This window comes from Rhinatrema bivittatum, chromosome 9 (genome assembly GCF_901001135.1).
Source record: "Rhinatrema bivittatum chromosome 9, aRhiBiv1.1, whole genome shotgun sequence".
NCBI lineage: Eukaryota > Metazoa > Chordata > Amphibia > Gymnophiona > Rhinatrematidae > Rhinatrema > Rhinatrema bivittatum.
Window position 1 is genome coordinate 10,194,374 of NC_042623.1, and position 27,940 is coordinate 10,222,313.

Genomic DNA, 27,940 nt, shown 5'->3' on the forward strand with positions numbered 1-27,940 from the left:
TGCGCGCGCTTTCAGCCAGACGGCACCTCCGAGCTGTGAGAGGCGCGCGAGCACTTCTGCGCACGTGTGGGAGAGCCGCAAGCGCCTCTTAAAGGGAGGTAGCGGCCCGTCAGCATTTAAAGGACCCCGCGCCCGCCCGCTCTCCCTGCTCCTGTGGCAGGAAGGACCCCTCTCGCACAACCCCCTCCCCCCCCCTACTAGTTCTCAGCACTCTGTTCGATTATAAAGTACAGCTATGGGGTCCTGAGCAAGCCAAGGTCCGGTTCCCTCCCCCCCCCACCCCCGGTGGGGCGCGCGCACACTCCGTCTCGTTTTTGTTTTTTTTGTTTTTGCCCCCCGACCCCGGGCCGCCGCGCGGGTTTTTTTCTTCCCCACTCAGGCGGCGCTGAAGGGAGCCTGGGCGCGGTGCATGCTGGGAGTCCCGTTCTCCGGGGGGGAGGCCGAGAGCAGCGCGCGCCGGTGAGAGCCGGGACACCGAGGGGGGAGGGGGCGGCCTTAAAGGGACACCGAGGGGGGACGAGAAGCGTAACGCTGCGGGGAAGAGGGCGGTGGGAGCTGGTGGCGGGGCGCGGGCCTGGGCCGCTTTAAGGGCGCCGAGGAGGCGGGAGCCGCCGCCGGCGGAGGCAGCGCAGGGGTTAAGCTTTACAACCGCCGACATATTTAATTTTTTTTCCTCCCCCTCTGTGTGGCGGGGAAGGAGGAGGTGGGGGGAGCCCCGCTTCACCCCCCCCCTTCCCTTGGAGGAGGTGCAGCGGCGCTAAAGGCTTTAAACCTCCGCTTCCTTCCAGTAGCGCGCGGTACGGGCGCCGCCCCCCTCCCCGTCGTATTCCCGCGCTCAGCGCCGCGGGCGCGATGTTGGCGGCGGCTCCCCCCCCCCGCACGAAGCGGCGAAGGCTGGGCGAGAGCAGGCCCGGTTCCATTTAAAGGCAATGACGTGAATTTAAGGTATCCCGGATCCCCCCCTCCCCCCCGTCCTCGCAGGCGCCAGGGCTAACCTGCCAGCCCACATTTCTCCGGTCCCTCGCCATTGAGCGGTGCGGGGTGTTCTGGGCACGGCACGGCCCGACTCGGTCTCGTAAATTCATGCAGCTGCAGACCTCCCTAAAGTTACCCTCATGCGGCTGTCCTAACCGAGTCGGAAGGTGTCGCTTTGCTTCGCTTCTCAGGACTGTAAGTTTGTCCTGGGACTTGCACTCTCCTCTCTCTCGTGTCCCAGCCCCTCTGCCTTCACCCAGGCAGGCGATCTGCTTTCTCACAGCACCTCCCTGTGCTCCCTTCACCCTGGCAGGCTCTCTTTTGGGGGTGCCCTATCTGTGCTTTGCGGGTCAATATGTGGGCCGGTCCCCAATACTGAAGGTACATCCCCCCCCCAAACCACACATCAAGTTCTGCTTACCAAAGTCGGAGACTTGTATTAAACATGACACTTTTTTTCAGGGACTAGGTTCATGTAAATTAGAGTTACACTTTGCAGTATTCATTTTGTGGATAGTACCTGTAACCTGAAGGACGGACCTAAAGTGGTCTCCAAAGCTCATGCACCGTGCTTGATTAGAGTGTTGGTTTCATTAAAAGTATTGCAACTTCCGAAGAGTTTTGGAGACCATAAAACCATGTGCAGCAGTGCAATCGCAGAGATTTGAAGTATTGCCTTCTCTATTAAGGCGGTCACACACTTTGATGTTTGTATAAATTCTGAGCAAAGACCTAGTTTGTTTGTGCAGGTCTGTGGAAAGAAGTGCTGAGGCTATTAATGCCTTTCTATAGATCTCTGGTGCAACTGCACCTTCAGTATTTTGTGGATTTTTGATTGCCCCATTTCAGGAAAGATACAGCAGAACTAGAAAAGATACAGAGACTGGCAACTGAAATTATAAAGGGAATGGAACTGCTTCTTTATGATGATAAGCTAAATGGGTTAGGGTTCTATAGCTTGGAGAAATTAACTGAGAAGAAATAGGATCAAGGTTCATAAAATTATGAATGGTGTGGAACAGCTACATAGAGAATGGTTATTTGTCCTTTCAAATAGAATTAAGATTAAAAGACATATCGTGAAACTAATTGGTAGTAAAGTTAAAACACTTTGGAGAAAGTGGGTATTTTAAACCTAATGCACAATTAACTGTGGCATTTGTTGCCAGAGAATGTAGTCCATGCATCTACCATATCTGTTTTTAAAAAGGGTTTGGATAAGTTTCTGGAAGTGAAGTCCACAAACTATTAGGAGTTAGGTAGACTTAAGAACATAAGAAATTGCCATACTGGGTCAGACCAAGGGTCCATCAAGCCCAGCATCCTGTTTCCAACAGTGGTCAATCCAGACTATAAGTACCTGGCAAGTACCCAAAAACTAAGTCTATTCCATGTTACTGTTGCTAGTAATAGCAGTGGCTATTTTCTAAGTCAACTTAATTAATAACAGGTAATGGACTTCACCTCCAAGAACTTATCCAATCCTTTTCTAAACCCATCTACACTCTGGCAACAAATTCCAGATTTTAATTGTGCGTTGAGTTAATTGTTGCTTATTGCTGGGCATGGGCATCAAGGGCTGGATCTGCCCAGGTACTTTCAAGTGAACCAGGTTGTTGGAGACAGGATGCTGGGCTTAATAGATCTTTGGAGTTGCAGATATCCATTGCTTATTTCTGGGATAAGCAGCTTGGAATCTCTCTGCCCCTTGGGATCCTGCCAGGCACTTGTGACTTGGCTTGGCTGCAGTTGGAATTGGAAATAGGATACTAGGCTTGATGGACTCTTGGTCTGTCCCAGTATGGCAAGTCTTATGTTATTATACTTCTGCAGGGAGCATTGATTCAGGCTAGTTTGATTTACTGTTTGTACACTATTGTTTATAAAAATGGGAGAGTAGTAGTAATGAGCTTGAAGAGAAATGTGTATACTTCTTGATAAAACTTTGTTAGGCTATTTTCTAAAGATCTTGTGAGCTAAAAATAAGACTATCGTCAGCCAGGTAAACAACCTCCTTTCTGCACAACAGGGGTAGGCAACTCTGGTCATGGAGTGCCACAAACAGGTCTGGTTTTCACGATATCCACAATGATATGCATGATGTATATTTGTTTGCACTGCCTCCAGTGTATGTAAATATATCTCATGCATATTCATTGTGGATGTCCTGAAAACCAGACCAGTGGGTGGCACTCTAGGACAAGAGTTGCCTATCGCTGCTACAGAAGATGGAAATGCCCAGTTCAGTTCCATAAATGCACTCCTCTTAAAGAAGTTTTACCAGCAAAAAATGTAATAATTCAGAAATTGGAGCAAACTAACTTGTAAAGTCTCCTTGCTTTGATTTTTACTATATTCATGTTGTACTATTGGTGTGCAAGGCTTTTGAGAATGCTTTCTAATTAACCAGTCCTACCATTAAGAATATTAGTAAATTTGGGAGATGCTGTGCTGATCCTTCTCAGGATCTTATGCAGGGAGACATCATATTAATATGTATAATCATGCCCAACTGAAGAATGGCGTTCTCACTTCTTTTTGGATGATATCGGATGTAAGATCTGAACCAAGTGCTGAGGGCAATGGTTCCTTCTTGGTTCTTTGACTTAGATTGAGAACTTGTGCAATGTGGGGGATTACTGCTTTGCCACCAACTGCAGTGTAAACGCAAAACTGTTTGTACCTTGGCCAAACTGGAAGAATTAATAGACAGGGGCACACAAAGCGCAGAGTGTAAGAAAAATATAATGGGACAAAAAACCAAATAAGAGACTTAAGAATAAAATGAAAATAAGGCAATAGAGCTACCTGGATATTTGGAGCAGTCTGGATAAAACTGCTGCTTGAGAAAGAGGGGTCAGACATCTGTGCTTTTAATCCTGTGATTGGACATTTCACGGATTCTAAAAGGAAGTACAGCGCTAGACTCCAATTCTTGAGATGTACCTGAATGCAACTTTTTATTGCCAGAAATCCTACATCCAGTTTTAAACTAAATTATTTTTTTTGGGGGTGGGGGGGGGGGGGGGGAGATGATTGCACGTATAAATGTACAAACCTATGGTTCCGTGGGTTTAAGGCGTTTATTAATGTTACTACCTTTGTTACTAGGTTGATAACTAAAGAGGAATTCCCAGCCACACTTTACTGACAGAAGAAATAAGCTATTCATGAACCATGTCTGTTCGAGAGTCCTTTAATCCAGAAAGTTACGAACTGGACAAGAGCTTCCGCCTTACCCGCTTCACTGAGTTAAAAGGCACCGGCTGCAAAGTTCCCCAGGATGTCCTACAAAAGCTGCTAGAGTCCTTACAAGAAAATCACTTCCAGGAAGACGAACAATTTCTTGGGGCTGTCATGCCAAGGCTAGGTAAGGAGGGTTTTTATTTTTGTCTTTCTACTTTTTATTTCAGACCTGTTAATTGTCTCCAGACTATCCAGGGTATGTTGAGCTATAGTCCTGTTTTTCGAACTCTAAATATTGTGGCGCTGCTGTTTTGTAGAATTGTATTCAGTTAATCAATGTGCGTAGAGCTGGGTGTTTGAAAAGTCAAGACTAGCTCTGGGGTTAGAGGCAGCAGTTCATAATACAGAGCTGCCAACTAACTCTTTAGGTCATCACATCGCATTCATTTACTTCTGTAAGTTTTGTGATTTTTATCAAGTATTAAATAAAGTAAACTTGCACTGAGCCGCTCAATTTAGGGGCTTTTTTTTTTTTACTCCTATCTGTAAGCGTTCTGATGTTCTGTTTTCTCCATCACAAACCTCTAAAGCACATATCTGCAAAAGCTTAGATTTGATTGAATTTTGGATTGTTAGTCCACCTTAACAAATGATGCTCTAGGCAAATTACAGCATTATTAGAATACAGGTATAAAACGCCCTTGCCGCAAATTTATTTATTTATGTATTTATTTATTTATTTAGCGTTTTTCTATACCGGCATTCATGATTAGAAACCACATCATGCCGGTTTACATGCAACAAGGGGTGAGAACAAAAAACGGAACATAAACAAGTGCAATGAGATCAAAAGTTACATTACAACAAGGGTCTTAAACTGGGAAGAGAATTAGAATAAGAGAGCCGAGCAGTAAGGATTATATTATTTACATTATTTACAGTATAATGTGAAGTCTCTTGTATAATTTGCTATCTCTTATGAAATTGCTATCATTTAGTTCGGATCTGGGAAGGCTTGTTTAAATAGCCAAGTCAAGCCTTTTTCTAAAAGTCGGTAGGCATGGTTCTTGTCTCAGATCCGGAGGGATAGAATTCCATAATGAAGGACCGGCAGTGGAAAAGGCTCGGTCTCTGAAAGTTAGGTAGTGAGTGGTTTTGGTTTGGGGAATGCGGAGTGATCCTCTCTAGGCTTCTCTGATGGGTCTAGTGCAGCGGTTCTCAACCTGTGGGTCGCGACCCCGGCGGGGGTCGAATGACCAAAACACCGGGGTCACCTAAAGCCATCGGAAAATACATATTTCTGATGGCTTTAGCCGCTGAGAAGTCGCGCTACCGTATGCAGCAGCGCTATTCAGCTGGAATGCACGCCGTTATGGATGCGCGTTCCAAACTGAATGCCTGCGCGCATGCGCAGACGTGATTGCATCATCCGTCCGGGGCCTAAGGGGCGGGGGGAACGCTCCACAGTCCATAGCAGCGCATTACATGTGTCCGGCGCTTGCTGACGTCATCAGTGGGCGGACGCAGCAAGCGCCGGAGGACAGAAGCCTAGGAGGCGGAGAGGCAAGAGGCGGAGAGCCAAGAGCGCCTGCGAGACAGCCTGCTGGTGTAAAAAAGGTTAATAATGTAAAAACAGTACACACACCATACACAGAATACTGTGTAAGTGTAAGGTGCTTTGTGTGTAATCATTACACAGTACACAAAGCAGCTTACACTTACACAAAGCACCATACATTTAAAAATGTGAACTACATCGGTCTTATACTATAAGAGACCACTATAAGATGTAGTTCACACTGTTCCCCAATGTATAATTATGTTTGATTTGTAGCAATGAGAATACATAATGCATATCAGGTATTTACATTCCGAATCATAACTGTAGCAAAATTACAGTTTTGAAGTAGCCACCAAAATTATTTTTTGGTTTGGTGTCACCGCAACATGAGGAACTGTATTGCGGGGTCACGGCATTAGAAAGGTTGAGAACCACTGGTCTAGTGGATGTGTGTTGTCTGAGTGGTATTTGTAAATCGAGCATTGCTTGATGATGTATAGCCTTGTGGATAATAGTGATGGATTTGTGGATGATTCTAAAGTGTATAGGCAACCAGTGCAGGTTCTTGAGAGTGGGGGAAATGTGATCTCTTCTCCTGGTGTTGGTCAGAATTCTCGCAGCTGTGTTCTGGAGCATCTGAAGGGGTTTGATGGAAGCGGAAGGGAGACCTAGTAAAATAGAATTGTAATAGTCTATCTTAGAAAAGATAACTGCTTGAAGGACCGTTCTGAAGTCTCGCACGTGAAGGACCCGCATTCATAGGAGGACATCTGTGCTACTTTTACAGCAACTAGGAGTCTATCACCACCGATCAATGGGTGCTCAACATAATCAAGGAAGGTTATCACCTGAACTTCTTGACCTTCCCATCCCTTCCCCACATCCCTTCTCTTCAGAGTATATCTTCCCGCTTATCATCCCTCAACGCATAAGTTACGAATCTGTTGATTCGAAATCAATTCAATCAATCCCTCTTCAACAACAAAATCAAGAATTCTGTTCCCAATACTTCCTCATCCCAAAGAAGTCAGGGGGGGTCTTTGCCCCATTCTGGATTTACAAAACCTCAACAAACATATCCAGAAAGAGAAGTTAAAGATGACCTCTCTCAAGAACATCTTACCGCTGTTTCAGCCCAATGATAGGGCATAGCCAATCAACCTGAAGGATGCGTACTCCCATATACCCATGCACCCATCTTCGTGGCGCTACCTTTGTTTTCAAGTTCAGAACATGCACTACCAATACAAAGCTCTGCAGTTTGGCCTGTTCTCTGCCCCAAGCGTATTCACGAAATGTTTAGCAGTGGTGGTGGCTCATCTCAGACAACTGTTGATCCAAATATTCCCTTATCTAGATCAGCGCTTCTCAACCGGTGTGTCGAGACACACCAGTGTGTTGCCAAGCACCGGCAGGTGTGTCGTGTGCACCCGGTCTCTTCCGCTGCTCTTCCTTCCCTGCTGCCGTTGCCACCGGGCTAGGTTGGGAAGGGCGGTCGATAATGCAGCAGCTAGATCGTCGCTGGGGCAGGATTTTCTGGATATAATAGTGCTTTGGACGGTGTTGCGTGGGGAGGAGGCGTTGATGGAGGGAAGGCCTTCTATTAGATAGTGGTCGGACCAGGGAACTGGAGTGCAGGTAGGGGTGGTGGTAGCAAGGACATCAGAATTAATGAACATCAAATCCAGGGTGTGCCCTGCTTTGTGGGTGGGAGATGCAATAATTTGTTGGAATCCTATAGCGTGGAGGGATTTGATGAAGGTTTCACAAGACGAAGAGTGGGGTAGGGAGTCTACATGGAGATTAAAGTCTCCAAGGATAATGGAAGGGGTATCAGCATTGATCCAGTCGGCAATGAATTCAATCAGGGGTGAGGGGTTGGCATCGAGGAGTGCAGGAGGGGAGTATACTAGGCAGATTTGGAGTTCGGTTGATCTGAATGGGTTTGAGGTTTAGGTATTTCTTAGCTGCAAGGAGGAGGCCTCCTCTTTTTTTGGGTCTGGGTAAAGAGAAAATATCATAGGAGGAAGTAGGGAGTTGGTTGATGAGAACAGCATCACTGTCTTTGAACCACGTCTCTGTGACAGCACAGATGTCAGGTTTACAGTCTGTTAGCAAGTCGTTGAGGATGGGTGTCTTTTTTTTTTTTTTTTGAGAGAGATTGTGCATTAAAGAGTATTATAGAGAGGGTAGTGAGGCCTAGGAGTTGCATCAGGGGAGAGGTGAGGATGGGGATTAGGGATTTGCGCAGGGGGGAGGGGTAGTGGGCAGGAAAGGGAGCTAGTCTAGCAAGAGGATGGGGTATGTTGCCATTTCAGAAAGCAAGTGTTGGTGGAGGAGGTCTCAGGAAGAGCGGATGTGGTAGTTACAGTGGCTGGATGGACAGTGGGAGGGGAGGGGGGATGGATGGTCTTTGTGTCAGTGGCAGGGTGCGATGGGTTGGCAGAGGGGAGGGGAGGGAGAGATGAGGGGGGTCTACAGGGGGAGAGAATGGTATAGGTTAGTGGGCTGGTGCTAAGTCGTATGATGGAGTGCAAGATGGTACAGCAAATAAGAGTGAGAAAGGTGCAGCAAATAACACAGTGAGAGATCTTGGTGCAAGCTATCAAAGACTGAGAGAGAGTGTGGAAAGGCCAAACGTAGTTACGGTTAGCAGGGGTAAGTCCGGTAGCGAAGACGTCCAGTCAGTCAGTCAATGCAGGGCTTGCCGTCAGTTCTGTAGAGAGGATAAAGGCATACTAAGGGACATTGGAGTGCTAAGTGTTTGATTTTTTGAGACTGAAAAATTTTGTGGCAACACTGGTCTAGATATAGAATTCTGCTGTTTTAATATAAGGGGGATGTTAGAGATGATGTCTTAGGAAAGTATGTGGGTATGGAGCGATTGGTATGAATAAGACTGTGGTGAGCGTGAAAGAGTACATAAGGGATTTCAAGGGAGGGATGGGTTCTCTTTTTTTAGGTTTAAATGTTTTATAATAAATTTCTCGCTGTAACACAAAGTGCAATGAACACAAAGTGCAATGAGTGAAGTTTAAAAATAATGTGGTTTTGTTTAAAAGAAACATTATAGAAGTAGTGCTATGTGCAAACAATGAAGAATAAAAAGACATGGTTGGATAAGCACTTTATTGTATATACAGACTGTGTCCTGAAAGGGAGTTGGGATATTTGGAGAATAGTTATAGACAGTCTGAGAAGTGGTTTATGGTGTTTTGTTGTATGAACTTCAGGCCTTTACAAATGACGGCATGGAGGCACCTCATGCTTGGGAATTGAGGCATCTGGATGTCAAGAGGGTCCTTTTGCGTTCTTGAAGTCGCTAACACTTTTAGACTCTTGGATCATCTTTTTGTCTTGTGGAGCGGCCCTAAGAAGGTCCAAAAAGCATCCAAAGTGTGTCTAGCCCGCTGTTTGAAAGAGGCCATTGTGTCCGTTTACATTTGTCGCAGTTGGCATGTGCCAGATGGTTTGAAAGCGCATTCGACTCGGTCGCAGGCTGCTTCCTGGGCAGAATGCCAGTTGGTCTCGCCGCAAGAAATTTGCAGGGCGGCAACCTGGAAGTATCTGCATAACTTTTCCAGGCATTACCGTTGGGACATCCAGGCTTTAGACGTCATCAACTTTGGGGGCAGTGTCATCCGAGCGGGGCTCTCAAGATAGGGAAGCTTGGTACGTCCCAGCAGTCCAGACTGATCCAGGTACATACAGGGGAAAGAAAATTTGGTTCTTACCTGCTAAATTTCGTTCTTGTAGTACCACGGATCAATCCAGATGCTCACCCCTTGAGGGTGTTCAGTTTTTCTTGAGTCCGCTCGAACTGTTGCCAGAGTATTTTGTTTCCGGTTACTTTACAGACCGAAGGGGGGTACAGGTTTCTCCTTATCCTGTGCAGAGTTCACATGTATATAGTTTAATTGGTCAGTTCTTCCTTACCTTTTGCTTGACATACCTGATCAATTGTTACATATTTCTGCTTGGGTATTATTTTATACTGAAGAGTTGCAGGTGGCACACCGGTTTAAGAGGAGGTGATGTCAGTTTTTCTCTGTCTCCATCTGCTGGAAGGGAGGCAAAACCCAGCAGTCTGGACTAATCTGTGGTACTGCAGGAATGAAAATTAGGTGAGTACCAATTTTCCTATATCCATAGCCCCTCTAACACTGATTGCAAAAGTTTCTAAGAGTGAGCACAAATAATAAGGGGGATAATGGGCAACCCTGTCTAGTGCCTCTTCCTACTGGGAAAATACTCGCCATATCCACCATTGACCTTAACACATGAAATGAGTGTCTCATATAATTTCTAAACCCATACCAGGAAACACTACCGAATTGTATCCTCTCCAGCGTTTTGAATAAAAACCAGATCCCAGACTTGTTTCTAATTGAGCTGGAAGCACAAAGCAGCAGAAGGAAGCATTTGGGTCAAAAATTCTGTCTTTTCTACATTGACAGCAACATGCAGGGAATGTTTTCCTTTTTGAACCCACCAAATAAGATCAATAATTGTGCGAACATTATCAGCTGCTAATCTGGAGGGAATAAATCCTACCTGATCTGTGTGAATAAAAGAGGAGATAACCATATTTAGCCATTACTCTAGCTAGAATTTTTAAATCCAAATTAATGAGCGAGATGGGCCTATATGACCCACAGAGTCATCTCTACCAGGTTTCGCTATGACAGACATACCAGCCATATTATTTCTCCCCCATAAGCAAACTCCCTTCCCTAAGATAATTAAACATCTTTGATAAGCGAGTGACTAAGGCATGAGCATAGCATTTATAATAACTAGCCGAGAAGCCATCTAGGCCCAGAGATTTACCAACTTCAAGCTATCAAATCACTTAAAGTATTTCAACAGTAGATATTTCCCTATCCAAGTGCATCCATTTGTTCCATGGTGAGAGCAGGCAAAGTTACCTTGGATAAATGGATATCTATATCTGCTTCACTGATTGCAGCATCTGAGCTGTATAATTGGGAATAGAATTTAGAAAAGCAATCTCTAATGTCAAGAGGTTGTGACCATATTACCATCTGCGGATTTAATTTTTGCAATATGGTTCTGGGTCATTACTGATTTTAATCTAGAGGCAACATATCTCCCTGCTTTATTACCCCCTTCGAAATACACTTGATGTGTCAATTCCAACTGGTGGGCAGTGGCCTCAGTTTCAAGAACACAACTCACTCCTAGCTGCGTTCAGCTTTTTGTAAATTGTGGGAAGTAAGAGTAGATTTGTGGGTAGAAGATAGAAACTGTCTTTTTTCAGGTCGTCAGACTTAATTTAGACTTTCCTTCTTTTTGTAAGATGCCAAGGAAATCAGTTGCCCCCGTATAACCGCTTTAAAGCATTTTCCATATGCGGAGGAAGTGACGTCACCCCAGCAAATGGCTGGTTAACCCTGAGGCTCTCGCTCGACATCAGATATACCGATTAACATCGGGCACCCCGACTGGCGTTTTGCGGCACACAGCCTCCTTTTACCCTCGGGATCACCGGCAGATGTCTCATCGGCGGAAAACTGTAGATTTAAAAAAGTTTTCCTACAATAAACTGCCGCTGGAAGAAGAGCCCCCAGGCGACAACATGGCGGGTGCAGGATCCGAGACAGTGGTTTCCGACGCGGAGGACACGGCTGTCCGAGCGGAAGAAAATGTGATCCCCCACTAAGGCGGAGATGAAGGGCTGGTTCGCTGAAATTAAATCGGAAATCGCGGCGAAAACCGAGGTAATCATGTCCTCCATTGAAGAGCTCAAAGGAGACCTAGCAGAACATGGCCGCCGCCTTTTTGAAGTCGAAACTAGAGCGGAGGCAAATAGTGTGGATCTGACAGAACAGCAAGGCAAGCTACAGACTATGCAGGAGGATGTGGACCGCCTGCAAGATAAATTGGAGGACTTGGAAAACAGGTCCCGGCGCCACAACCTCCGTTTCAGGGGCATACCGGAGGGACCTGATTACACCGATTGTATGGGCACTGTGGCCAAGATCAGCGCCATGCTTCTTGCTGCAGGCGCGGGAACAGCTACCCAGGAGCAGGAGGTGGAGGTAAAAATAGCGCGGGCCCATAGAGTCTTTGGTCCCCGGGTGAATAATCTGCCCAAAGATATCATAGCTTGCTACCACGAATACGCTATTAAAGATAAAATTGCCACTATAGCTCGTCAACAAACCAGCTGGAAATGGGAGGGCCACGAGGTCATGATTTTCTTAGACCTCTCACCTACCACGATAAAGAAGCGGCGGGACTTTAAGCCAGTTACAGATTTACTCCGAAAAGAAGATATCCGGTACCGCTGGTTATTCCCATTTGGGCTCAATTTTACTTTGAAAGGAGAACCATACAGGGCGAAAACGCCAGCGGAGGCCTCCACTATACTGCGTGAAGCAGGGTACCCTGAGATTATGGGTTTATCTGTCCCTCCTAAGCCCCCAGGGCGGAAGGAGGGCCCACCCCGCTGGCAACGGGTGAACAGAGGAGATAAAAGACTGCGACGGCAGCCCGATTCCTCTCCGCAGCGTTGAGCTCTGGCTGGGTGAGACACTTGGAGACCTGGCAAGGGATCACTACTTTTGCTGCAACGCAGTAGCCTGGCAGCTCTGAACCGGGCAGTAAACCTGGGTCAATGGCGCAGGCTTCTGCTTTTGAGGTTCTATCACAGTCTTATCTGTTGGTTGTGTTCCTTAATATGACCTCTGTTTGTTTTCCTGTTTTGAAGAAATGTTTTGAGTTCTCTAGTTTCTAAGATGGGGTTGCCTACTGTGCTCGAAACTGTTCTTTCATGATTCTAAGATGTCACAGGGGGTAGGCTTTGATGGAATGACTGACTCCTCCCTTATTCAGACAGCATGGCCCCGGGATAGGGGACAGGCTGTGGGGGAGGTGGGAAAGCGGGGGGGGGGGGGAAGTTAGAGAGTAGCATTTATTTTAGATTTCCAGATATGGGGGATACTAGGCTAACAAAGAAGAAACATAGACACATTGGCACTATAGAGTGGATGGGACAGCAGTTGCCGCTTCAGGGGCTTCATGCGCCTGGTTTTCTACTGCCATGACAGCCTTCAACATTATGTCCCTAAATGTAAAGGGACTGAACTCACCTTTTAAAAGGCACGCTTTGTTTGATGATTTGAATTTTCATCACACTATGATTGCCATGGTTCAAGAAACCCATTTAAAGCGGAGATATGAGCGCTTGCTTAAACATCCTAGTTTTCCTAGACAATACTGGGCTGCTAGGCCCTTGGCCCGGAAGTACTTAGGAGTGGGCTTCTTATGCATAAGGATTTGATATATGAAGAAATCTTATGCAGGGTGGATCCAGAAGGTCGTTACTTATTACTGGTTATTGCCATTGGGGGGGACAGGTATTACCCTCATTAGTTCATATGCACCTAATGTGGGGCAGGGTGCTTACCTGGAAGGCCTCTCGCAGCTTATTGATTTGTGGGCTGAGGGCCATATTATTATGGGCGGGGACTTTAATCTGACTGTAGACCCGCGCTTAGATAACTCCCACCCTAACTCACCGGCTAGACGCTTGGATCGTCAGGTATTTCGCCGCTTCCTGCGGCATCATGGCCTGGTAGATGTGTGGCACCCTAAATCCCGGAATTATACTTTCTTTTCCACAGTGCATAAAACCCACTCACGCATTGACTATTTGTTGGTAGACAAGGGATGCTGCCCTCAAGTTCTTAATCCGTCTCTGGGCCCTATCACCTGGTCTGACCATGGTCCTGTATTTATGGATTTCCATTTCTCTGGGTACGATAAAGGTCAAAAATACTGGAGACTAAATGACAGTCTCCTGGAGGATGAGGAGTTTTGCACCCAATTATATGGGGATATCCAAGAATATTTTCAGCTTAATGATACCCCTAATATAGCCCCTGCTGTTCTCTGGGATTGTCTAAAAGCGGTGATACGTGGCAAGTTCATTGCCCGGGGAGCTTTTGTAAAGAGATGCAAACAGCAGGAAAAGGTTGATATCCTCATGCACCTGCAACGGCTGGGGCGTGTACATGCAGTTACTGGGGACGAGCGCCTCTTGGAGCAAATAGATAACTTGCGTAAGCGCTTGGCGGATCTGGAAGCGGCCCAAATAGCGTATAACTTAACCCGCAGTAAACAGCTTTACTATGAAGGGGGTAATAAGGCGGGCAGACAGTTAGCCCGAAAATTGAAAGTCCAACAGGCCCAGACAAATATTGTAAAGTTAAAAGATGAAAGCGGGAGGATTCTAACATCAAATGCGGCCATCCGGAACCGGTTCCTCCGCTTTTATAAGGAACTCTACGCTCCTAACGCTAGCATCCCCCAAGCTGAACTCGAGGCCTATTTTCACCAATTATCCTTACCGCAAGTCACCCCGAGGCCCAATTATTTTTAACTCGGGACATAACTGCCGCGGAAGTGACATGGGCTATCAAGACGCTGAAATTAGGCAAGTCGCCAGGCCTCGACGGCTATACTGCCCTATTTTATAAGAAATTTATGCCGCTCCTGGTGCCCCCGCTGGTTACCTTATTTAATTCTTTACAGGGGCCGGTCTCTATTTCTCAGGAGGACAACAAGGCGGGGGTCACACTGTTGGTGAAGCCTGGTCAAGATCCCACAGTGTGTGGCTCTTATCGCCCCATCTCGTTAATTAATTTGGACTTGAAACTCCTTGCCAAAAGACTGGCCCATAGACTTAATGTTTCCCTCCCAGGATTGATACACCCCGATCAATCTGGCTTTATTCCAGGTCGAATGGCGTCGGATAATGTCCGCAAGACGGTTGCCGTTATGGGGTGGGCTCGTTCGCATAATGTCCCCCTGCTACTCTTAGCAATAGATGCTGAAAAGGCTTTCGACTATGTGCATTTGCCATTTTTGTTTCACACATTGCGCTTATTTAACTTAGGGGATAAGTTCATTACCTGGATTCAAAAATTATATGAAGCACCCACTGCTTGTTTAAAAATTAATGGGGGGTATTCCTCCGCATTTGCAGTGGGTAGAGGCACGAGACAGGGGTGCCCGCTTTCCCCTTTGCTTTTTGCGCTCTTTTTGGAGCCTTTTGCCCACCGCATTCGGAATAATCCCTTAATAACTGGCGTGCGGGCTGGAGACTTTACCTCAAAATTATCTCTTTTCGCAGATGACATTCTGTTTACCCTCTCTGACCCCCTTCGGTCCTTGCGGGCCGTTTCGGCTGAACTGGATGCTTTTAGTAGGGTTTCGGGGTTTTCAGTCAACTGGGAAAAGTCGGAACTGTTAAATATCAGTGCCTCCCCTTCCTTGTTGGCACAAGTAGCAATGGAGTTTCCCTTTAAGTGGGCCAACCGTAAACTAAAGTACTTGGGGGTCTATCTGGGCGTGGAGACTGATCTCTTTCAATTAAATTATGTTCCGCTGATGGGGAAAATATATAAGGACTTGGAAGAGTGGGATAGGTATCACATTTCATGGCTGGGGAGGTTAGCCGTGTTAAAAATGAACATTATGCCCCGGATTATGTATTTAATGCAGACTTTACCCGTAGTCCTTCCTGATAAACTGTTGGATAAATGGCAAAAGAGGCTAAATAAATATTTATGGAAAGGGAGACGACCCCGGATTGCCCAGAGGACATTGTTCTTGCCCAGATATAGCGGAGGGTTGGGAGTACCTAATCTTGCCCGTTATCATGGTGCGGCGCACTTGAAAGCCGCGGTGGAGTGGCATGACTCCAAACACAGCAAACCATGGGTACGTTTGGAGCAAGCTCTGCTGGGTCGCTTTCCCCTCACAGCCTTGTTATGGCAATCCAAGGCCTCCCGGTGCCCCAGCCTGACCTTACCTGAGACAGTACAATCCACTTTATCCGTTTGGGAGCGGTGGAAGAAAAAATTAGTGGGGTCTCAACGCTACTTCCACAGTACACACTTATTTTATCACAGGGAGTTCCGGCCGGCTGGCAACCCGGCGGCGTTTAAACCATGGATGGACAAGGGCATTCTGAAATGGGAGCATCTCTGGTCTCCGGGAGGGTTGGTTACATTCCCTACCCTATGTTGTCAATACCATCTGGGCCCTGATGATTTATTTCGCTTTCTTCAAGTTCGCCATTTCTTTCTCAGACAAGGGATAGAGGTTGATTTAGCCAAGGGTATCACTACCTTTGAGAGCATGTGTCGACAGGCACATGGGGTTACCAAACATATCTCTAACCTTTATAGCTTACTAAGTGATGACTTTGCGATGTCTGCTTCTCATATACGAGCTTGGCATGCAGATTTACAGTGTGATTGGACTAAAGAGGATTGGTTGCGGACTTTTCAACTTCTTCGGAAGGGACTGATATCAACCCAGCATATAGAAAATGGATACAAATTGTACTTTCGCTGGTACGTCACTCCCTGTCTCATTCAGCGCTATTCGCCAAATACACCGGGTCTTTGCTGGAAACGTTGTCAGGAGCAAGGTACTTTCTTCCATCTTTGGTGGCAATGTTCCAAAATTCAACAACTATGGTCAGCTACATCGACTTGGCTGTCTACGATTTTGCATGCCCACATAGTACTGACCCCAGCACAGGCATTACTGAATGAGGAACTCAAGGACAGATCACGATTTCATAACAATTTTATTAAATTTGTGGTTACCGCGACAAGATGTGCCATAGCACGTACCTGGAAGGACTCCACTGTACCAACGTTATCAGCGGTACAAATAATGGTCCTCCAAACGCACACTTTGGGACGGATCACTGCGTTTCGCAACAAGACGACCCAAAACTTTCATAGGGTATGGGGTCCATATGAACGATGGCTACGGATTTCTGCTGTTTAGTAACGGAGGGTACTTGCTGCTTCTGGATCCGGGAGACCTGGATGCCTATGTACTAGCTCTGGGATAACAGCGTTAAATGGGACTTTAAATAGTGTTGCAGCTGCTGTTCTACCACGGAGCTTACCATTAACCATGTCTTTCTTTCTTTGTCGCTTGACTGCATGTTCATTGTGTACCATGTGTCTTCATGTTCTTTATCAGCTACCTCTATGGGGAGGGGGGATTATCAGGGGATAAATATGTGTAAAATGGCTTCTAGCTATGGAATGCAGCGTATCTGCACTCTGTGTTTTATTATGGTTGCATTTTATTCTGTATCAGGTGCCTTATTGTTATATTCTATGCCAATAAAAGCTATAAATGGAAAAAAAAAATAAAGCATTTTCCATATGCAAACTGGGGAGGTGGTCCCCTGACTTAAGTTGAAAATATTCCTGCAAAGTAGAGAGCAGCTGATTATATATAGCTTCATCTTTTAATAAAGATTCATTCTAATGCCAGTAACGTCTTCCAGTATCATAATTAGTAAATTGAAGATCGAATGATACCCTATTACTAATATTGGCATAAGTTATATTCCTTTAATTATTTATCGAGTTTTATATACCATCATTCGGTTTTGCCATTACAAAGGTTTACATGTTTCAGTTAAAGAAATACAGGTTTCGATTACTATATAGATAAGTTAGTGATTAAGTAAAGGCATTATAGTACATATTCAGGTTGTGAATTAAAAATATTTATTATGTAATTTCACAGGGTTGCAAGTGGTTACCTAGAAAAGGTTTGGGCTAAGGATAGTAAGGTTGAGTGGGTTGTCCTTGATTGTTTTGGTAGGCTTTGGTGAATAACCACGTTTAATTCTTTCTTGAAGGTTTTTAGGTTAGGTTGTGTTCTTAGCTCTGTTGGGAGTGTGTTACAGAGTTTGAGGCTTCCGAGTGTTATGGCTCTATCATGAGTTGAGGTTAGTTGTTTGGGTCGTACAGGTGGAATTTTCAAGAGGCCTTTGTTTGAGCGGAGGTATCTTTGCGGTGTGTGGAGTTTTATTGTTGTGTTTAGCCAGTCAGTTTGTCCTTCGTGTATTTTGTGTATTAAGGTTAGTATTTTATAATTCAGAATTTTATTGGGAGCCAATGTAGTGATATCAGAATAGGAGTAATATGTTCTTGGTTTTTTGTTCCTGTGAGGATTCTGTCGGCTGCATTTTGTAAGATTTGTAGTGGGCGGATGGTGGAGAGTGGTAAGCCAAATAATAGAGAGTTGCAGTAGTCCAGGTTGGAGAAAATGAGTAGTTATAGGACTGTTCTGAAGTCGTCTGGGTTTAGGAAAGGTTTTAGTAGTCTTAGTGTTAGTAGTTTGTGGTATCACTCCTTAATTTTAGTAGTGATGGTGGTTCTTGAATGATAGTTCACTGTCGATGATAATCCCTAGGTTGCGAGCATGAGTGACAGATGAAATTGCTGTGTTTTTGTTCTCTAATTTGAGCGGTGGCGGGGGTGATTTTTTATTTATTTTTTATTTTTATCCAGGATGATTATTTCTGTCTTTCGATATTTATTATTAGTTTCATGTCAGTTAGTAGCTTCTTTATTTTGGTGATATACGTGGCTGTTTTTTGTAGGTTTCCTCCAATGTATTATTTATTGGGATTAGTATTTGGATATCGTCCGCATATAGGAAGTGGGTGAGCCCAAGCTCAGCAAGAAGGTGACATATGGGAAGAAGGTAGATGTTAGAGTGTCACGGATAGTGCTGAGCCTTGGGGAACTCCTGTGTTTAGGTTTATTTTCTTCGAGAGGATATTGTTGAGTGAAACCTGGTAGCATCTGTGTGATAGATATGATGAAAACCATTATAGCGTTTTTCCAGTTGATCCTATTTCAGTCAGATGGTCAATAAAGATTGAGTGGTTGACCGTGTCGAATGCAGCGGATAGGTCTAGGAGGATTAGTAGGTAGCTTTGGCCATTGTCAAATCCTCTGAGCACGGTGTCATTTAATGAGTAGTGTTTCTGTACTGAGGTGTTTCCTGAAATCGAATTGTGTAGGGAAAAGGATGTTGTTCCTTCCTGGGAGTGGACGATCTTTTCAATAATTTTGGCAATGAATGGTAAGTTAGAAATGGATCAGTAGTTTACTGGATTGTCCGGGTCTAGGTTGTTCTTTTTTAAGATGGGTTTAATAATTGCTGATTTTAGGCAGTCGGGGTAATTTCCTTCTGTGAGGGATAGGTTGACAATGTCTGTTACAGTTTTGGTTATTGATGGTTCAATAGCTTTGATTGTCGGTATGGGTACTGTCGATTGGGTGCCTCGCTGGATTCATTTTTTTGATGATTGATTGGATTTCTAGTGATGAGGCAGTGTCAAAGTTGGCCAGCTTGGTGTCTGTTTAGATAGCACTCAAAACATCAAAATGCAATCATTGAGGTTGTTATTGATGAGGTTGTTGATTTTCTCACTAAAGAATTCTGCAAATTCATTGCTTCTGTTCTTGGACTGTGTGTTCTGCTCATTTGTGGTTTTGGTGAGGTTTTGTACGATAGTGAATAGCATTCTGGGGTTATGTTGGAATTTGTTTTTGTGAGTAGAATTCTTTCTTTGCGTTATAAGGTGTTTTTTTTTTGTTTGTTTTTTGTAGTATGCTAGATGTGATCGGTAGGCAGTAAGTAGGGGGGTTGATCATTCTTACGCCAGGCTTTTTCCTTTCTTCGGAGTTCACGTTTTGCTGTTCTGATATTCTCATTGTACCATTGGTTCAGATGTTTTGGGTTTTTATGGTCTTTTTAATGGTGGGGTTTATATTATCTGCGATTGCTTTAGTAATATTTAGCCAAGAGGTTGTGGCCTTTTCAGAGTTAGTTAGGTCTGTTTGTTAGTTCTAGTTGTAGTATTTCCTGGAGTTTCTCAATATTAAAAGGAGGGCGGTATGTAATCTCCTTAGGTAAGTTTTTTTTCGGTTGTAAGTTTAGAGTTGTAAGACAGGTATGAATGAATTAGGGAGTGATCAGACCAGGGGATTTTAGTTATGTTTGTGTGGTAAGTGGACCAGATGTTTGTATTAATAAACAGGTCAATACAGTAAAGTGCGGCCGCGGTTACCCTGTTTCTAACCCGCCTTTTACTCACAATTTGGCCGCGTTAGCCCAACCCGGGATCCGCTATCCCTTTTAACCCATTCTTACCGCCTCTTTAAATCAAGTAACCCCTTCCACCCGCGGCATGTATATGAGATGTAAACTATCGGATTAGCTATTCCCCCCCCCCCCCCCCATTCAGTAACGGCGCCCCGACTATCGCCTTTTTTACCTGCAGTTTAGCCGCGCATTTAACCTGCTAACTTACTGCCTACCCTTACCCCTGTGTTAGAGGCAGGGGTAAGGGTAGGCTGCAAACTTTCCCCCAGCCCTTGCTCACCTGCCCTGGCCGGTGAGCGAAAAAGGGGCAGCCCAGTCCTCTCTACCCTCCTCACGAAGCAACGAAAGCGAAAAAGGAGAAAAGCGACATGTGAGGTGTAACTTACTCTTGCAGCCCTCCTCCGGTGATGCACCGCGGCTCCCCTGCCTCCCGGGGGCAGCCGGTGGCGAAAGTGGCCCCGCCGGTGAAGATGGATGCCTGCACGGGCCCTCTGACACGATCGCTCCACCTGCGGCCACTTCTCCTGCGTGCATTCAGCCTGTGCGAGCAATTTGGCCACTCAAGAGTTGATAGTGTTATTGTCGCACAGGTGAGTGAGAGGGGAATTGTGTCCATGTGGATGTTGAAGTCTCCTAAGATGATGATGGGCTTGTTTTAGAGTTAGTTTGGTCATAAAGAATTCTATTAGTGGGGAGCATTTTTTATCAAGTGCACTTGGGGGTAGGGGGGCAGTATACTAGACAGATTTGTAATTTTGTTGAGTCGAATAGTTCAATTTCCAGGGGTGAACAGATGTTTGTTGGGCGTAATTTCATCTGTAGGTTTTTTTTGATGATTAGCATTAGTTCTCCCCCTTTTTTCTTTGGCCTGGGAATTGAGAATGTTCTGTAGTTAGGGTTATTGATTTGGTTGATTTAGGACCTGGTCTGTGTGTGTTATCCGTGTTTCTGTGATTGCTATGAAATCTGGTTTCGAATCGTCGGTGAGTATGGGAATTTTCTTTACAATGGAATGGGCGTTGAAGAGTAGGAATGATAGTATATGTAGCTGCTATAGGCTTGTGTTTTTGTGCAATGTTTGTGTGGTGGTACTCACATCTCTTTAGATTTCTTCGTATTTTATTCGGTTGGATATCCGTGTTTTCTCCTTTTTGTTGGAGCCATTGCCCTCGTTGTCCTGGATCTGGCGGTCTGTCATTTCTGAGGATGTGCAGAAAGGAGACTAGCAGTGGTTTGGTTGTGTGCTAACGTTCACACAAAGGGGCGAGCCCCTTTGTTGCGCTCCTTCGGCGCGCGGTGCCTTGGTCCGTCGCAGGCTTTAAATGTGTCCTCGTTGCTTGCAGCGACGGGCAGTGGGCGTGGCCTGCCTCCCTTTATTCACAAGGAAAAAATCTATTTAAGAGTAAACCCATATGGTTTGGGGGAAAAAAAGGTTTAATTTCTGAAAGTGGGAAAACATTGGTTGGTTGATAATTGGCGCCATTCACCAGTGTTCCATCATTTGAGTCAACATTCAGTGCTCTCTTCAAACCACCAGTTGTTAAGAAGGAGTTATCTAGTCATATTAAAGTTACCCCCCATTATCAGTGTTCCTTCTGAGTGGGAGATTAACAGTGTTTCCAAAGATGCTAAAATTGATTCCTGACCACCCTTATTTTGAGTAACAAGTATCATTCCCTGGGACCCTGAACACATTCTACAACCTCAAATTTTGTTGTGTGAGTAGAATACAAACCCCCACATATTTCCCTTCTGTAGAGCAAGATGCCAAAAATCTATGGGGAAAGTCTCTCTTTCATCAAATGCTAATATCTTTTTTTTTCAGATGAGTTTCTTGGAGCATAATAGCTGCTTGAGAGGAGGATAATTCATGAAATTAAAGATACTGCTTTCTATAGGTATTGAACCCTTTTACATTGAGAGAAAATGTAGCCATTGAGTTCTTTTCCCAATCCTCCTATGATTGCTTAATAAATGTCCCAATCCTACCACCTACATAGACTACTACTGCAAAAATTCCAAGCAATAACCTACAGTGCCTCCAATGTCTTTCTCAGCATCCAAAGTCCCCACTGCCCCTTCCACCCTCACAAATAGCTACCTAATAACTAGATCTGCTTTCGATACCAAGCAGATCCCGCTCCCTATAAAGAAGCACATTCACAGCAGAATAGGCCCTCAAAACTCCCACCACCCCTTCCCCATAGACCATTCAGTAATAAACTAAAGAGAACCTCTGAGAAAAGAAAAAAGATTAAGTTAAGCAATGTACATTGTGATCAAAAAACAACAGACGAGGCTAACTCACATATCAGTTTTTTCCTCCCTCTTCAGCGATGGTCAGTGTCACTTGGGTGAGAGACTTCCAGATGTTGGCACAGATGTCTTCCTCTCTTGTCAGCCCGCATCCATCTGGAAGGCATTTCCATACTGGGCATTGCAACCACTCGTTTAGGAACAGTGATGTTGAGAGTCCTGTATTGTTGGGAATGCCAACTGCTTCAGATACAGAATGAATCTTGTGAGAGATTCCCTTAAGTGTGAAAACAAATCCAAATGGAAAGGTCCATCGATACTTGATATTCTTAGCTCTAAGCAGAGAGGTGACGTTTCGTAGTTCCTGACACTTCCTCAAGGTAGTGGGTGCAAGATCAGCATATATATTTTTGACCTTTCCACAGCCATTCAGATTTCTTTTATGCTATTTCCAAAATCTGGTTTTTAGTAGTAAAGCTGTGAAAGCATGCAATATCGCGGGCTCTGTTTCCAAGCGGGACAATATCAGAGAAGTGTCCTTAAATAGACCAGTAGGTTTTATCATGGATGCTATGCATCCTGCTGCAGTCTTCACCCGCCGGTCAAACTTATAAGAATATTTTCAAACTTATAAGTTACAATATCGGAGACATTCAGGTCCGGTTTACAGCTTACTGTAAGTCTATTTTGTTTCGCAATGGTCCCAGCAATGACACTTTTCCGGTCCTGCAGTTTTATTAACACATGAGAGAGTCCCTGTTGACTTCAATTTTTGAAGTGGTTTCAAGTTCCTCAACACTTTGGTGTTACAGCCACTGCCGTGAGTTGAGCTGCACACCCACCATTAAGTAATCAGCTGACATCTGTCCGCTCTCATTAATCTTGAATTTTGAAAACTCTGGTCCCCCTGATGCAGCCTGACGCGAAACACGGCCTTGTCGGGGTTTTCCATTCGTGAGCATTGGTTTATTGTGGTGTTGAATACTTGTGCACAAACAGAATAATAAAAAAACTATTTTGTTCGTCAAACTGTTATTGCCCAGTATAACTATTTGCCGCACATTATTTTGTTGCTAATTACCTAAATGTATGTGCCTTCTACTCCGCTCTCTCTTTGTGCATTTTATTTATATACAGTATTTCCCTGTCGCTAAAAGCAAGAATGTAACATTTCTCTTATCAGTGTGTTCTTGGGTGGAAGGACACAAGATTTTTTTATTATGTAACTGTAAAATACAAAAACAAAATCCACACTTCAGATTTCTTTTTTGTGAGAAATACAAGCTGGTAATCTGTTGCATTGCATAAAGACTCCTATCTATAGAGATCTAGAGGATTGGCCTATTCTTGCTGTTCTCGTGGTTTGAGTTGAAGGGCGAAGCCAGGGCAACAAGGGCTATCTGAAACCCTGGTAGCAGGTTGGATATCAATGGGAGAGGGCCTGGTAAAACAAAACGTTTATCAATGTTTTGTGGCTTTCTTTTTTTTTTACCCAAATGCTTCCTTCTGCTTTGTGCTTCCAGCTCAATTAGAAACAAGTCTGGGATCTGGTGCCATGAGCCTTTTTTATTTACAACTACCTAGAGGTTTTCTCCTTATTTCATATCCCCTCCCAATTTACATTTAATCCAGTCTTGAACTTGCCAATGCCCCTTCCAGAACCCTGCAGTCATGGGCCTTGAATGAGCATGACTGCTCCCCACCAGGGACTATGAACGTTGCCTCTGCAGCATCTCCAGCCCCAGCTGACCTGGGGATTGAACTGGGGCCCTGTCACATAGCCTGATCCAAACATATATGGTTTTAAAGTCAGGCATTATGATTATAGGCCTTATAATGCCTCAACTTTTTGCACTTATTACATCACAAATTGCTTTCTATAAAATGTTAGTTTTAAGAGATTAAAAAGACGGGAATGGAGAAGCAGCACGGAGGGAAGTAGTACAAGGAGGAAATAGAGAGAGGCAAGGACAAAGTCCTGAAGGAAAGATCCACAGGGGGACAGAGGTGCTTGTTTGCTGGACATAATGATTTATGGTATAGCAGTACCATAGGATGCTGAATTGGTGGGGTTTTTGTTGTGTGGTTTTTTTGGGTTTTTTTGCAGTAGGCATAACTCCAGTTTTGTGTGGTTTTGATTCACTTGCTAAAATTATAACACAATTTACAAAATTGTCTTGGATTAATGTTAATTGTACTTGAAAACTGCTTTTATTCAAAGTACTATTCTTAACGCACAATTATTTTACCCTGTAGCAATTGTACTTGTTATATCTACTTCTGACATGTATAAGTTTAAATTTGCCATGCTGGCAAATGAATTCCTGAACCCCAGATCTCAACAGATGGCACCCGTTCTCTCTGGTTGACTGAGTTGTCCTTGTAGAACCAGTTTTTCCTGTGGCTTATGAAAACATGCGTTGCAGGCCACATTAGCAATGGCTGTATAGGTTTAAGTTTTGTAGCCACTTGTCACTGTAAGATAATGTCTTCTAAATGGACCTGTGTGATTTAGGAAACGTGTGAAGGTCATCTGTCAATAAGTATGTTTGGCTGAACAACAGATCTCACAACCTACTTAGAAAGCAGTTTTCTTGAAGACCAATACAGCTGTCAGTCCTTCGCTCTAAAGAAGAAATTCTTGATTACGGGACTCTTCAGAGATTTACCATTCTGTTGCTGATTGTTGTCTTTTCAGGGATTGGGATGGACACATGTGTGATTCCCTTAAGGCATGGTGGTCTTTCCTTAGTCCAGACAACAGACTACATTTATCCAATTGTAGATGACCCTTATATGATGGTAAGTGGATGACATTGGCATTGGGTTTCGGCATGGTTTCACCTTTGACCTCCTCTTGGTACTTCTGGTTACCTTCACTGCTGGTTTTGCTTGTAATCTAGCTGTATTACAAACTCTGGCTTTTTACATTCTTATAAGCTTTCATTCTGCAATTCATACCAATACAAAGACTTACACAATAAGTGAAATTCCCCCGCCCCCCTGTCAAAAAAAAAAAAGCAAACAAAAGATATTTCTATTCTATAATATATAAAATATTTCCTCTTTGCTTCTGGCTGTTAGGGGTGAGGGGAAACTAAATTACAATTGTCATATATTAGAAACTTAATTATATATATTTGATATTCCTTTGTTTTCCAAAATGTTCTCAAGGTAGATTACAATCAAAAAAATACAGTTGTAGCACAATTTACAGTTATCACAGGAGTAATTGATCACTAAGGGGGAACATAAGAGTAGAGAAATGAGGCAGATCAGAGGTCGTGTGGAATAAAGCAGTGCATTTGCTAAGTGGCTGGTCTGTCTGATGTATTAGAGAGTAATGGCGGAGACAGGAATGGCCACAGATGCATAAGGTAGGTACCAAGAGTACAAGAAAAGGAGTTGGAAAATAAGAAAGCCTTAGGGCAGAGCTTTCCAAACTGTGTGTCGGGACACGTTAGTGTGTCGCCTGCAGTGTGCAGGTGTGTCGCGCAAGCCCGGTCAACTCTGATGCGAGTTTGGGCTTTTTTTTTTTCTAGAGATTCACTTTTTTTTTTCAGTTTATGGGTTGCTTATTATTGGGTGATTTTTGCTGTCAATCGCGTTTTTTTTGGGGGGGCTTGGTGGGTGGAACGAGCCCAGCCATCCTTGCATTGGCTGCTGCTGCCGATGAGGCCTGGCCATGAGGAGTACTGACTGCAAGCAGCAGTGTCTGGTGATCATGGAAGGGAGTGAAGCACTTAACTGGCAACAATCAAAAAGACGAGGTACATGAGTGTGGGGGCCAGACATGTGCTGGGGGGAGAGAGATGAGTGAGTGGGGGGCAAACGTGCTGGGGGGACAGACATGTGCTTGAGGGGGAGAGATATGAGTGTGTGGGGGACAGACAATTTGTTTTATTATTGTTTCTCATAAATTATAACAATAACATGAATCTTGGAATATATATTTTTAATATAAATTTAAGGTTTTCATGAGATAGGTTGTGTCGTGAAACATTTTATTTATGTATATATTTAAGGAAACATACATAAATTGTTGAAATATGTTTCGTTCGTTTAACCTTTAACCTCTGGTTTGCTAGTAGACTGAATTACCGTGTCGTGAAATTATGTTTGTCTAAAAAGTGTGTCACCAACATGAAAAGTTTGGAAAGCTCTGCCTTAGGGGGTTATAAGGGGTCTTGTGATTGAGAAGTCTAGTAATCTTTGCATGGACTTGCTTCCTGAAGATAAAATTGCCTGCTTTTGAGGTGAAGAGGTAGCAGTAATTTGTTTCATAACTTTGTGATAACTACACGGTTTGTCAGTAACTGCTCCAAAGAAACTACAATAGAGATCTCAGGTTAACAGCAATTCTCGTTCATCTTTAATTTTCTTTCCCTTCTCATTACCTATCACATCTGTAACATAGTGGATAGTGGGGAAAAAGCAGCTGGTTATCACGATGGCCTGTGAATCTGCTGCAGTCTGTAGGGAATGCCTAATCCTGGGGTTCTGCTGTTTCTCCAATGATTTAAACTTGAGGCTAGCTCTAGGCTTGTCTTGTTGGGCTTATTGCACCACAGGGGCACTGGGCTGTTGGGTTTAAAGGTTGTTCCCTGTATGTACTCGGATCAGTCCAGACTCCCGAGTTTTGCCTCTCCTCCAGCAGATGGAGACAGAGAGAGTTTTACTGACACTTAACACGAGGTGCTACTTTTGCAGTCCCTCAGTATTGATCTGTATTTCTCGGTCTTCATCAGATGGTGGAGCTGCAAAGCCTGCAGTCTGAGTTTAAAAAAAAAAAAGGTATAGAACTGCAGTTTTCAGCTGTGCTTGCTTCCCAGGGGATTGCTAGGTCCTGGTTGGGCCACCCCCCCATCGTGTTTGAGGCGGACGAGCAGGGGGGTTGGGGACCCTTTTTATAGATCATTCTCTTTTTCGTTGGACAGGACTGAAAGCCAGGGGGCCCGGTTCACTTGCCCTGAGGGAGCGATGGAGCCTGCGGCTATTCTTTAGGGAAGTGCTTTCTTCATTATTAAAGTTTTAGTTCAGAAAAAAAAGAGAGGAAAGAGATTTTTCAGAGCAGTGGGGGGTTGCTGTGAGACGGCATGTTTCTGATCCTGGCTCTGCTACCTTCTCATTTGGGCGGCTCTGTCTGTTTCTCTCTCTTCCTCTGATGCTTTCTTTCTTGCTACCCGGCACAGACTTCAATGCCGTGTGGGACGGCTTGTACAGCTTGTGGAGATGCGCGTCTCTCACTCAACAGCCTATGCTCCCAATTGCCTTCCCGGTGGGGGAGGGCCCTTCGGGGAGCAAGGTGGGGAAAAAAAATAGGTCAGACACCATGATCCTGGGAGGTTCTCGCCAGCACGGCAGCGCTCGGACAATCCCTTCCCAGTGAGTGTGGGAACGGTGGCTATTTGGGCAAAATTCAGGACTCCCGCACGGGCTGAGGAGGGGGGACAGGGATTTCCCTCCTCCCTTTATCTCTGGAGGTGGGGACCTCTGGGGGAGATCCAGATGCCAAGGGGCCCCCACTAGGAAGTGAGGAGGACCCTGAAGAAGACTCAGATACCTCTTCTACCTTCTCTTCGGATTTTGTGCTTTTACTACTCAAGGCCTATAAGGCCAGGAAGTCTGCGCAACGCAGACCTGAAAAGGGGGCTCCTATAAGGCCAGCAGAGAGGTCCAGGCCCTCCGGGGATGTGGAGGCCACAAGGGTCAGGTGACTCCTGAGGGCAATGGTGCCGCTGCCCACTGTGGACAGCTCCCCCGCTTCTGAAAAGGATGATTGACAAGTGTAGGACCTGATCCAGGTGTGGTGGATCAGGACCCGGATCAGGCGTTATCGAAGAGCTCGGTGGGCTCCTCCACAGGGAGGAGCAGAGTCCTCTCATACCTGTGGTCCTGGAGGAACTGGGCATGGAATCCTCTCAAGGGATTTCTGAATTGGGAGCAGTGGACCTGGTCATGGTTGTCCTCCGGGGTCCAGTCAGATCTTTTCCT

At 44.8% G+C, this 27,940-nt stretch overlaps 1 protein-coding gene across 5 annotated transcripts in view; it reads left to right on the forward strand.

Moving 5' to 3' along the window:
• Positions 1–166: 166 nt before the first annotated feature.
• Positions 167–27,940, forward strand: part of SEPHS1 (selenophosphate synthetase 1) — a 110,329-nt gene continuing 82,555 nt past the window's right edge. Inside the window, exons 1-3 of one of the 5 annotated variants that reach the window (XM_029616305.1) lie at positions 167–459; positions 4,087–4,345; positions 24,645–24,748. In XM_029616305.1, coding sequence (XP_029472165.1) covers positions 4,153–4,345; positions 24,645–24,748 — 297 coding nt within the window. In that variant the 5' untranslated portion in view covers positions 167–459; positions 4,087–4,152. The other 4 variants (XM_029616308.1, XM_029616303.1, XM_029616306.1 and 1 more) reach the window with 4 other exon arrangements.